The 11,987-nt window shown below is 42.9% G+C and overlaps 1 protein-coding gene across 1 annotated transcript; it reads left to right on the forward strand.

The window, feature by feature from the left end:
- Positions 1 to 1,754: 1,754 nt before the first annotated feature.
- On the forward strand, positions 1,755 to 10,772 carry KIAA1024 (KIAA1024 ortholog). The gene is made up of 3 exons (XM_009069764.1): positions 1,755 to 4,112; positions 5,567 to 5,821; positions 9,899 to 10,772. The coding sequence occupies exons 1-3, from the start codon at positions 1,803 to 1,805 to the stop codon at positions 10,094 to 10,096; spliced, it is 2,763 nt and encodes a 920-aa protein (XP_009068012.1). The 5' UTR covers positions 1,755 to 1,802; the 3' UTR covers positions 10,097 to 10,772.
- The last annotated feature ends 1,215 nt before the right edge of the window (positions 10,773 to 11,987 follow it).

Here is an 11,987-nt window from a genome sequence, read left to right on the forward strand (position 1 = left end):
GCAAACATGCATGCAGTGAAGGTGTTGGAAAATCCCTGTAGCCATTGGTTTCTGAGAGTTGGGTTTACAATCACTAAAGTACATTCACATTGCTGCTGCTCAACTTCTGATCACATGCAGTAAAAAGATGCTACTTAAATAAACATCCAAGTCTGCATGGAGACTTGTTTCTTGTTCTTATGGGCAACCTGGTGGTTTTCTTTTGTCCCTCTGGAAGATGCTACAGTGGTGTTTGCTATTAAAGCTGGAGTACTATAGCTTCTGGTACTGATAGTGATTGCCAGTGTGTAATGCAAGATGAAAGGCTCCAAGAGAGGAAACAGGAACCCTGTATTCCTGGAGTGGTGCTCAGGAGTCCTGAGTATTTAGGTGGGACATGACTTTTTAAATGACTAATAATAAACCTTGTAAGGTTGGCTTCTCTGCTTTGCCATTTGGGTGGATATTCTGTACTTGATACAGATGGAGAGGCTAGTTCCAGGGGTCATCTAAGAGTGGGAATGAATGGGGGAAGGTACCGTACCTTTTAGGGAAAGGGAAAATATTTGTCATTCCTATCAGTAAGAATAACAAAGTGACCAAACATAGGAATTGGCAGACTGCATCATCCCGTGCTCTGTCTCTCCCAGTAGCCAACAGGAGAGACACCAACAAGGATATTCACAATAGATGAATGAAAAGTCATCTGTACCCCATCAACATCCTTTCCTAATCCATAACAGCTAGAGGTTTTCAACTCTGAGAGTGCAGGGATTTATATCCTTCCCAAGATGTTTGCTAGTGTTAGCTGTGCTTGTTCAAGCTATTCCTGTTATCCCCATAAATGTGCAGCTTTTGCTCTCCACCTCGGCCCTGTCATTTTGGGATGGTGAATGGATATGTAGTCCTGTGTTTCTCTGGGAGCACATCACTGAAGAGGATGTTCTCTGTCCTTGATATTTCTCAGTCTTCAAATCCACCCTGATTGGCAGGCAGCCCTCTAGCATCTGCTGGATTGGTTTCAAGGTTCAGTGGGATTTTTTTTCTTGTTTCACTCTCTCTGTTCTTTGCTAAATTTTGCACTATAGAGCTGGAATGGAGGGTCACACAGACTTTTCACATGGGACCTGGCAACTTTTCCATTCCTGAATCATAAACTTAGGAAAATGTTCTTCTGGAGAAAAACAGTCATTGTATCCAGAGGAGTTAATTCAGAGTAGAGGAGAAAATAGTGATTTAAAATAAGCAAGATGGTAATTATGTGCTCAGATAACTTCTAAAACCGTGTCAGAAGTTTATTGTCAGAAAATCTTCCTGAGAGGCACTTGCATTGAGATATGAAAACAGCTGGGGTTGTCATGGTGCAATAGATTATCTCTATTTAGGCCAGGGCTAGAATTACTGCCAAGCAATATGATGTGTCTGTGGTTTGAACCTCTAACAAGTTGGTAAGAACTTCTGTGAAAGCCCCATAGCAAGGAGACTGGGATTGTCTATCTGCCATTAGTTCAGCCCCTCCAAAGCTTCTGTTGTTTATTCATTTGGCTGCTTTAGTAGACACTGGCACAGATGAGCTTCCTTGGATGAAACCCTGATTCCATTTAAGTATTGATTTCATTGATGCTAGGATTACAGCCTGGAGTTCAGAACATGAGGTTGGGTTATACAAGCAAGCCCTGGACTGCATGGCTAGGGAGTCAGGCCCCATCTGTGGCTGAATTACAAAGTCCTGGGTATTATCTGTGAGTGACTTACAATCTTTTTTGTGTTGCTGTAGAAGTGGAACACAGTTTCCAGGCTAAACAACAAAATACGCTTAAACCATGGAGTCCAACCAGGAATCCTCGCTCTTCCTGGTGAAGATATTGGAGGAGCTGGACACGAAGCAGAATACTGTTTCTTACCAGGATCTCTGCAAGTCCCTGTGTGCAAGGTTTGATTTATCCCAGCTGGCCAAGCTCAGAAGTGTGCTGTTTTACACTGCTTGCTTGGATCCTAATTTCCCAGCGACTTTGTTCAAAGACAAAATGAGATGCACTGTAAACAATCAGCAATCAAAGAAAATCATGGTTGCAGCAGATATAGTAACAATATTCAACCTCATACAAATGAATGGGGGAGTGGCCAAGGAGAAGCTTCCAGTAGCAAGGCAGAAAGTGAAGAAGAAGGAGTCCTTCGAGTCCTGTAGGTCTGACACGGAAATCTGCAATATGGCAGACTGTGTGCCTGACTGTGTGCCCAACTGTGAGCTGAGCGACCAGGACTTTAACCGGGGCTTTCCAGTCAGAAGGTCTTCAAAATGCAGAAAGATGGACTGCAAAGACTGCCAACAGTTTGTCCCCTCATCAGAGCCTAACTTTTTGCTTGGTGTTAACAAGGACATGAAGGGCCGTGCTGCCTCTCTGGACAGGCTGCAGGCACTGGCATCCTACTCCATCGCCACGTCCCCACCGTGTGAGATGCAGAGTACATACTTTCCTATGAACATTGAAAATGAATCTATTTCAGACCAGGATTCCTTGCCTATAAGTGCAGGCATAAAAGAGACTTTCATTTCAAATGACGAGCCGTTCATGATGCAGTCATGTGTCCAGAAAAGAAATATATTCAAAGAAGATTTTCATAATCTGCTTACAATATCTCCCAACTTAATACCATCCAACAAAACACCAGAAGATGGACACAGAGAGCCTCAGAACAGGAAAGAAAGCTCTAAGCAGACTTTCTTCAACCACAGCTTCGAAATGCCATACAGCAGCCAGTACTTGAATCCAGTTTATTCTCCTATACCAGACAAAAGACGAGCAAAGCATGAAAGTTTAGATGATCTTCAAGCTTCAACATATTTTGGCCCAACTACTGTTCTTGGGCCCCAGGACACCAAAAAGTGGACTGGAAAGCCAGCCAAGCAAACTGCCTGGCCAGCTAAAAGCTGGAGTTTGAATACTGAGGAGGTCCCTGACTTTGAGCGATCATTTTTCAATAGGAAGCCGTCTGAAGACAAGCCACGATACCAGAGCTCGAGCAACCCGTCTCCAAACTTCCCTTCAGTTGACAGACATCAGGCCTACCTAAACACTAAGGATCAGCAACCAATTATGCAGGCAAACTATTCTGTGAAACCCAATGGGCATAAAGCCAAGGAAATTCCTTCCATTCTAGATGTGGAGAAACACGAGCCAGTCAAAAAGTTTAAAGATAAAAGCATTAATTGTACTTCTGTCCAGATCTTAAGCATTGACAGGACCATGAGTGTTGGGACACAAACAGAGCAGCAAGTTTTAGACCACAAGAAATGCAAGGATTTGTGTGCAGTGGGTCAAGGCAAGTATGGCGAGCGTCACTCTCTTAAGCAGTCAGACGATGACTCTGAAATCGTCAGTGATGACATCAGTGACATTTTCCGGTTTTTGGATGACATGAGTATCAGTGGCTCCACAGGAGTGATGCAGTCTTCATGTTACAACAGCACTGGTTCCTTGTCTCAGGTGCATAAATCAGACTGTGAGAGCTCACCTGAGCACAATTTGACTAAGATCTCCAATGGGAGTGCCTGTAACAAATTGGATAAAGTGGTCCGTGCAGATATCAGTAACACGGATGATGAACTGAAAACGAGTGTCTGCAAATTAGTCTTGAGGATTGGTGAAATAGAGAAGAAACTGGAATCTCTCTCAGGCGTTCGAGAAGAAATCTCTCAAGTCCTGGGAAAATTAAGCAAACTGGATCAAAAAATCCAGCAGCCAGAGAAGGTCAGCGTACAAATAGATCTCAATTCTTTGACGAGTGAGGCTGCCTCAGATGAGAGTAACTCCCCACAGATATTTCAGTGCCACAATACTCCTCATGGAGGCAAACTGGAGAATAATCCAGAATGGTGCTGTTCGGATGCCAGTGGAAGTAATAGTGAGAGTCTTCGAGTAAAAGCCTTAAAAAAAAGCTTGTTTACTAGGAGGTCATCAAGATCATTAACAGAAGAAAACAGTGCAACTGAATCCAAAATAGCAAGTATTTCAAACTCTCCCCGAGACTGGAGAGCTATTACTTACACCAACCAAGTTGGCATTACAGAGGAGGAGATGAAAGAGAGAGATGGAGGAGAAAATAAGGACTGGCACAGGAAATCTAAAGAGGTAATTTCAACTTTAACTCACATAATAAGTGCTTAAAAATAGTCTAGTTATGAATGTCTTCCACAGTCATCACAAGCCTTGGGGTATGACAATACTTTACCCTGCCATGTTATACCTGTCTTTATTGTTATCGTAATTGAGTGATTTTGTGCCTGTATGTTCTTGCTTGGCAGCTGCAAAATGACCAAGTTGTTCCTTGAAAGCTTTGCTTTTTTGAAAAGGGAGGGGAGTAATGTGGGGACATCTTTGGAAGATGATGGTATTCTTCATCATCAGTGGCAATATGAGGAGGCCTTGGTGAAAAAGGTGTGGGGAAAATTGAAATTCTCTAGTGGTTGTTTTAGAAGGAATATTTTGAATTGAATTGTGACAGCTTTTATCAGAGAAGTATGTGCATATTTAAAAGCAAACAAAATAGATTCATGGCTTCAAATCTCTCAAGAAAAGAACCCTTGTATGTGTACTGTGAGATGCTCATTGTAGTTACAGTTCTCTCTTTCTGACTTTCACAGTCATTTAAATGAGTCTTAGGCCTCCTGTTGTGGAACTGCAGCATAGCTGTGGTCTTGGTTTGGTTGCTCAGAAAAGCTCTGCCCATCCTCCCAACAGCTGCCCACTGCCCTCTTCACAGATCACATGGATATTGTGGTTGTCCGTGTGCTGGGCACTGGTCACTGCTCAGTTGAAACTCTGCAGGGTGTGGGTGGTTATTTCTGTTTCGTGGACAGTGTGGGGTTTGTGGTCCTTCAGCTCCCTTGTCAGTTGACATCGTATGATGGGCATGCTGTGCCTCCTTTCAATGAGGAATGAGGGCACAGAAGGGTTGAGAAAAGAGAGGAGGAGGTTTGATGGAAATAAGGGCAGTTGGGTGAACAAGAAACCAAAACCCATGGGTTATTATTAGACTGCAGAAGGGGAAGAAAGTTTCCCTTAGTAAGCCCAGGCCTTGGCTTTTCTGTACATTGTTCTGTTCAGGATGACATGTTCACTTTGACAGTCTCTTCCTCACTCCTGCAGTGGACTGTGGCTGACACTGGATCATACCATGGATGGTGCAGTGTCAAGCTGGGATCTTCCCTTAAGGCTGCTTCATCTTAAGATTTGATCTGGAAACATAAACCCAGAAGCCTACATGTGTCTCAGCTTTTGCAGATCACCTAGGCTTCTGAGGGCCATTTTAGAATAGTTTTATGATCTGTAAACAGTACAAAACCTGAATTTCCTCTGCAGTATCAGCATTGTGTTTGTGTTAGAGTGACCATGGAGTTGTGTCTGTAAAATATCTCTTTGATCTGGTTGTGAGAAGAAGGTGGGCAAATGGATGAAGACCATCTTTGTCGTAGCTGCTAAATTTTTTATCATATGGTGATTCTGAAAGGAATATCTCTGACCTTTATGTTTAACTCCCTCATAGTCCTGTTTTTTCTCTCAAATTCTTTTGAACCCTATTGCAGGCAGACAGGCAATACGAAATCCCACAGCCACATAGACACTCTAAACAACCAAAAGACGCTTTCTTGATTGAACAAGTCTTTAGTCCTCATCCCTACCCTGCATCACTCAAGTCACACATGAAAAGCAACCCACTCTACACAGACATGAGGTTGACAGAGCTGGCTGAAGTGAAACGTGCGCAGCCATCGTGGACCATAGAGGAATACACGAGGAATTCGGGGGATAAAGGCAAGATTGCGGCATTGGATCTACAAGTGAGTCCCATTTGTTTAATTTGAATGGTTTGATTGTGAATGAATGTTGCCAGAATATGCATTTAAGAAGGGATTTGGATAAATCAGGAAGGAGCTATGCAGTGTTGAGTCTTTAATCTTGCTATTTCTGTCCATCCTGGCCAGATACAATGAAGAATGTGGATGTTTCATTGCTGAATGGTGATCCTTGACAGGTTGATGCTCCCAGCTTATTCTGCAATGGAGAGATGTCTGCTAAGCCACTGTGGTTTTAGTAACTCTAAAGAGGAGATAAGGAATAAAGGAGTGCAGAGGTGAACTGGTCCCTAACTGCAGCAAGGCAGAGTGGTGCAGAAGCTGGAATTGCTGATTTTCATTCTGTCTTTGTCCTGTCTGAATTATTCAGAGAGAATTGAAGTGTTCTGGATTTTTTTCCATTTTACTAGGAACGTGAGACATAAAATACTTGTAGAAAATGTTCAGTACCATGACTGGTTTCGAAACATGTCACCATTGCAGCTTTGAAGTGGCTGTTGGAAACCAGAATCATGTGAAGAGCAGAGCAGCTAATGGTGTGTCTTGTTTGCATTTTGGTTCAGCTTGGAGGTGTGCAGGCTCTTGTGCAACAAGCACAGGAGAGCAACTTACTGGGAGACAAATTCAAAATTTGGATTTAAATTTTCCCAAACTGTGTTCTATTTGAAATCACAAACCTCACATATAACGAGTGACCGCATTGTCTAGTGTCCCTGTCTAGTCTGATAAACACAAGACATTTGGGAAGGAAGATATCTGAGCAGAAGTTTAAGGAGGAAGTCTGAAGAATGAAATCCAAAATATGACCAAACAAACGTTGAAGTATTTGGTCTTGAAACCCAGAATGCGTCACATAATTAAATCCACGCTGATGCACAGCTCACTGCTTATCATTTATATGCACTTTGACAGCAGAATGTAGAACCAGTCAGGGATCTGATGCTGACCCCAGGCATTTTAGGCTCCCTGCAGGTGTGTGCATACCACAGAGCAGAGCAGGTTGCCCCAGCTACCTGCAGGCTTGGCAGCAGTTGGGGTACACTGACCTACAGCTCGGGGCATGTCAGCACTTCAGTCAGGCTCTGTGGCCAGCAGTCTGTGGGGTACAGCTGTGCTCAACCAGGGCTTGTCTCCACAGCTTCTCTGCAGGCAAAGTGAACATGCAAGAGCCTGAGACTTGCTGCTCCATGTCAGCCCTTGATGTCTCAGTGCTGAGGTACCTAAGCCAACTCCAAACCCATCAGGCTAAGCATTAGGAAAGCATCAGGATACTGTGAGAAAGACTTGGATACCCCAAGTCTCAGGACCCAAGGTTGCCCAGAGAAGTGGTGGCTGCCCCAACCCTGGCAGTGTTCAGAGCCAGGCTGGAGGGGACCTTGAGCAACCTGGTCTAGGGGGGAGGTCTCCCTGCCCATGGCAGGGGATTGGCACTAGATGATCGGTAAGGTCCATTCCAACCTCTAAAATTCTATGATTCTATGACCCATGCCATGCCCCAAGACCCCAGGTTGGCTGGTTTGGAGTTAAAACCATCACTCACACAGTGCTGTAGTGCAGCTCCCATGAGTGTTTATGCACAACTAATTCACCTCCTTGCTCAGCTCATGCAAACCTCCCTGTCCTCACCAGCCCCTGGTCCTTGCTGTAGCTGAAGTGCACTCAGAGAGAAACCAAGCAGCACAGGGACCAGGCTGCATCTTACCTCAGCTGCCTGCTACTTTTTGGGTCTTAAAAGATTTAGGGGGCTTATTAAATTCCTAACCCTGGCATTGCAGACTGCATGCTAGAGTAGGAATAGGCTGGAAGGAGTTCCTCTGCAGCAGGCAGTCACAAAGCATCCCTTGCCTACTGTGTGAGGCAGTAAGGGAGGTGATACTTGGGAGCAGAGCTCCCTTGGGAGAAGTGTTCTCCATCTGCTCCTCATAGGGCTGTTTCGTTCTCTGTAAGCAGCTCTGTGTGACTGTGAGCAAACCAGAGAAATCGGCTTATTGCCATCATTTGTCTTTAGGATAAAGGTGATAGAACTTTACTGGTTTGATTCTCTCCCTCCAAAAAGGACTGTCAGAATTGCATCTACCCCACAAAGTCCATGTCTAGACTTTCTAATAGAGCTTACTGACAAACTTAAAAAATAGACACAGACTGATGAGTGGGGTTTTTTTTCCCCCAGTGATTAAGTTTATTAGAACTGAAAGTAAATACATTATGCCTTAATGAACATTCCTACGTCTGGCAATGAAATGGGAAAGGAAGCTGATTAACAGTAATAGGCCTTTTTAATAATGCATCTTCCTTCTGAAGTAGTTAAAAGGTCAATGCCAAGGCAGAGGGGTCCAAAACTGCAATTTCCTTGAAGCAGAGAATGGCTATCTTCAGGGTTTTCTACCTTTGTTTACTTAAGATTTCTCCTGGAGCTTGACAAGTCTGCTGGGTTTTCCTTCAAAAAATCCAGAAATTGCAAAACTAGTCAGACCAGTGCTTGTCCAAGGTGTGGGCTCTGTGTGAGATTCATCGCTTTGCTCTGTTTATGATGATCCACTGGGATGAAACAGTGTCTGGCTATTTTCTGATGCATTTAGAGATGAGGTCGCTGATTTTTTTTCAGAAGGCTGGAACAGGTCATTTGGAGCCCAAATGGTTCAATCCCAGATGTGGCTGATGGTCTGTTTCAGCATACTAACACTATCACAGAGAGCTCCATTAAATGATCATAAAACTATTGCTCAGTTTTCATTGTTTATCTCTGGGGTAGCTATAAAATCACTTCTTGTAGTAGTTCTGTACCTGAAGCAAACATGACTTTCAGTCAAAGCAAGGTTTCAGCCAGTATCGTGTGGCCACAAAATCCGAATTAGTCAATTAAAGGCTTACCCAAATCCCTCTCAAGTCAACTGGAGTTTCTTTGCAGAGCCCAACAAGCTTTGGGTCAGGTCTGTTATAAGCAAGAAATGGTGTGTGTATTAGGCTATTCTCACTGGAACATTTTAATGTGAAACCTATTTATTTTTTTAAAGAAATAGCCTTTTGGAGCCCCAGACACAGGAGACAGCTATGAAGAAACACTGTCATTTTTCAAAATGTTGTTTTTGTTTTACTCCTTTCTGCTGGTAAGTGCAACACAATGCCTAGTGTTTGGGTTTCCCCCATTTCTCCCTGTTTTCTTCTAACCCAAAGGTTGAAGGGGAAAAATCCAAGCAAGGTAGAAATGCAAAGCTTGAAGAGTCCATAAATGCTTAGGAACAAAAGCCTAAAAGATAAAGAGAAGGAAATAACTAATTCAGATGGAAATACTGATAAAGTTCCCCAGGTTGCCTTTCATTTTGTGAACAATTCAGATTCCCTTCATTTTTTTTCCTTCTTTTCTTTCTTCTTTTTTTTCTTTTTCTTTTTTTGCCACCTGTGTGGAACGGGAGGGTAAAGTCTTCAGGGAAACTCTCTTGGAATCCTCCTCCATGAAGTGCTCAGCATCTGCTGCCCATGGTTGTGTAGTGCCAGGAAGGCCCAGTGTCCCCAGGCATTGCCATTCCAGAGGGGTCTGGAAATTGCCCTTCCAGCAGGACTGGGTGCTGGATGGGGCTGGGTGATCGTGCCCCACAAGCAAGTCATGGTAGCAAAATTAGGGTTAGCTTTATCAAATGTAGTGTGTGAGGAGCTTCTGTTTAGAGCTCTTCTCGTCAGTTGGGCTTTAATAATGTAGAAATTATTAACAGCAACAGGCAGGTGAGTGCTGACATCTCTGCTGTCTAGCAGATTAAAGAGATTTTATTTAAATGCCATCCGAGATGATGAAGTTTCCAGCAAATCAGAGGTATGTGAGGGATTTTGCAGCAGAATTTTACTGGTGCAGGAGTTTATTTTTTTGCAGTATTTTGTTTCCACTTTCGTCAGCGTTGTGGAACTGAGACCAAGAGCTGAAGGGATGTGATAAGTGGCAATAACCCACTTTATCCTGACAGCAGATCCAGATGCAGTTGGGAGGCCTTCAGGCACATCTGCTTGATTTATTTATTTTATTAATGTCAGATCCCAGACAATTAACAACTGTTTCCTTTTAATTTTTAGACTCAAGAATCATTAAACCCAAACAACTTAGAATACTGGATGGAAGACATTTATACTCCTGGCTATGATTCCTTATTAAAACGGAAAGAAGCCGAGTTCAGAAGAGCAAAGGTTTGCAAGATTGCTGCCCTGATCGCAGCAGCAGCTTGTACAGTTATTCTGGTCATTGTAGTTCCCATTTGTACAATGAAATCCTGAACCTGTGGACAGACCTGTGACTCCCAGCCGCATGTCTCAGATAGCTCACGCTGTGTGTCAAACGTCTGATGGCAAAACTGTAAGGAATTTGCTAAGGAAGAATGTTCTGAGGATATCCTGATGGAGAATGCTGTAAATGAAGGCAAAACACAAACCAACTAGAGAAACATTTTTGGAAAAGTCTTATTTTAAATAACAGACTGTGTGATGGAGTTAATGGGAACTCGGTTCGATTTTTATGCATTTTTAAAAGTGCAATATTTTTTTTCCTAAAGAAGTGATCTAATGTTTTACAGAATCAGAGACTGATGAGAATCCAGGCAAAAGAGGAAGATTGTCTGAGCTATGTTGCATTTAACAGAGGTGAGGGCACATGGAGGTAGCACTGTATAGAAGGGAATGTTCTATATGCATTACACTGGGGAGCTAGGAAAGTCTTAAAAGCTCTCTACAATGTAGAAAACTCTGAATGTATTGTATTTATTTTATAGTATTTGTGTATTTCATGCTCATTTAATTGAAAGCAGACTGTGTAGCTGTGAACAGAGTTCATTCCTATGTTCAGATTAAAAAGGGCTCTTTGTATTTGGTCTTGCCCTAAGACCCACTCTATCATCACTGAGTACTTTGGTAAGTGCAATGTGCTGCAGACCAAAAAGATTATGTTTTAAAGCAATCACAAGAGGTTTTAGTTGCTTCTGTTGAATAACATTTGCATAGAGCTGGCAAACTTGCCATGCCAAAAGGATATTCTTTACCTCTGCAGACGGTGAAGTTGTCTCAATTTCACTCCTGCCAGCAAGCAAAGCGCAAATCAAAGCAACTCTCTGTTAAAGTTCTTGGAAATGTAATCTGAACAGTTACAATTTTTTTTTCCCACAAAGTCTTCGTGCCTTTTTTTAGACTGTAGATTAAATAGAACTGTTTAATTTTTTGCTATTTTAAGCCCATAACATAAATCACAGCGTAATGGGTACTAATGGAGGTTCTTTTCCCGCAAGCCTTCTATACAGTTCCGAGTGCTCCTCAAGCAGCAGGGCTGGTGGTTACTGAGCACTTACATTAAGGGCACAATTTTTCAGCACTAGTAGAAACTTGCTGTTGATGCAATGCATTTGGCACAGGGAGGTCTTTTGCTCCCTCTTGCTAATGTACTTAAGAATGATGGTTGACTCTACCGGACAGCAAGCAGTCTGTATCCCATGGGAAATGTCCATTCCATGCTATATCCCAAATGCAAATAGCAGGTTCGATGGAATTCTCAAGCTAGGACAGAAATTGCCTGTCACGGTTAGTGAAAGCAAATACCCAGACAGTATTACTCTTCTGTGAAGTATAGATGGGAAAAAAAAAAAGTAAAAAAAAAAAAGTATTTTCAGGAAATAATGTGATCTCGCTGGTCCTCTAAGGGAAAGGAGATTCTTTTAGTGAATGCTCTTTATGTGGGGTAATTTGGTTTCTTCAGAAGCAGCCTCTCTACACCATGACACAGCAGCTAGGAAAGCACTGAATGCTCCTTTCTCTGGCTCTCTGGGATGTGCTGCTCTCACTGTTTGTTTCTGGCTGGTTTAAAAAAAGTAGTGTGGAAAGGGTGTGTGGGAGGCAAAGGCTTTGTTGTGACTTTAGAGATGTGTCAGTTCTTTCCTGCAGCTGGAGAGCTGTTTATGCACTGCTCGCGTGCTATGTTTTATTTAGGGATAGGTGATCCCTGGGAATGTTGATCTGTCACAAAAATAAGTGTAAAGCACAGGATCGGGTGTCCCATCAGCAAATAGAGAACAAGAATAAGAGCCCAGACAAAATCTGGGCCTGCCTGGCCTGAATCCTGGCCCAAATTCTGTAGCTTTGGCCCATTCTTAATACCAAGATAATTTCTCTTTCCTCCCAGATG

Source organism: Acanthisitta chloris, unplaced genomic scaffold (genome assembly GCF_000695815.1).
Source record: "Acanthisitta chloris isolate BGI_N310 unplaced genomic scaffold, ASM69581v1 scaffold25842, whole genome shotgun sequence".
In the NCBI taxonomy this organism is placed as follows: Eukaryota; Metazoa; Chordata; class Aves; order Passeriformes; family Acanthisittidae; genus Acanthisitta; species Acanthisitta chloris.

Bases quoted from the DNA above. Each gene is read 5' to 3' on its own strand.
- KIAA1024 (XM_009069764.1), top strand. From the start codon at position 1,803: ATGGAGTCCAACCAGGAATCCTCGCTCTTCCTGGTGAAGATATTGGAG. The intron at 4,113-5,566 runs GTAATTTCAACT...ACCCTATTGCAG, and splicing joins GGCACAGGAAATCTAAAGAG to GCAGACAGGCAATACGAAAT. The intron at 5,822-9,898 runs GTGAGTCCCATT...TTTAATTTTTAG, and splicing joins TTGCGGCATTGGATCTACAA to ACTCAAGAATCATTAAACCC.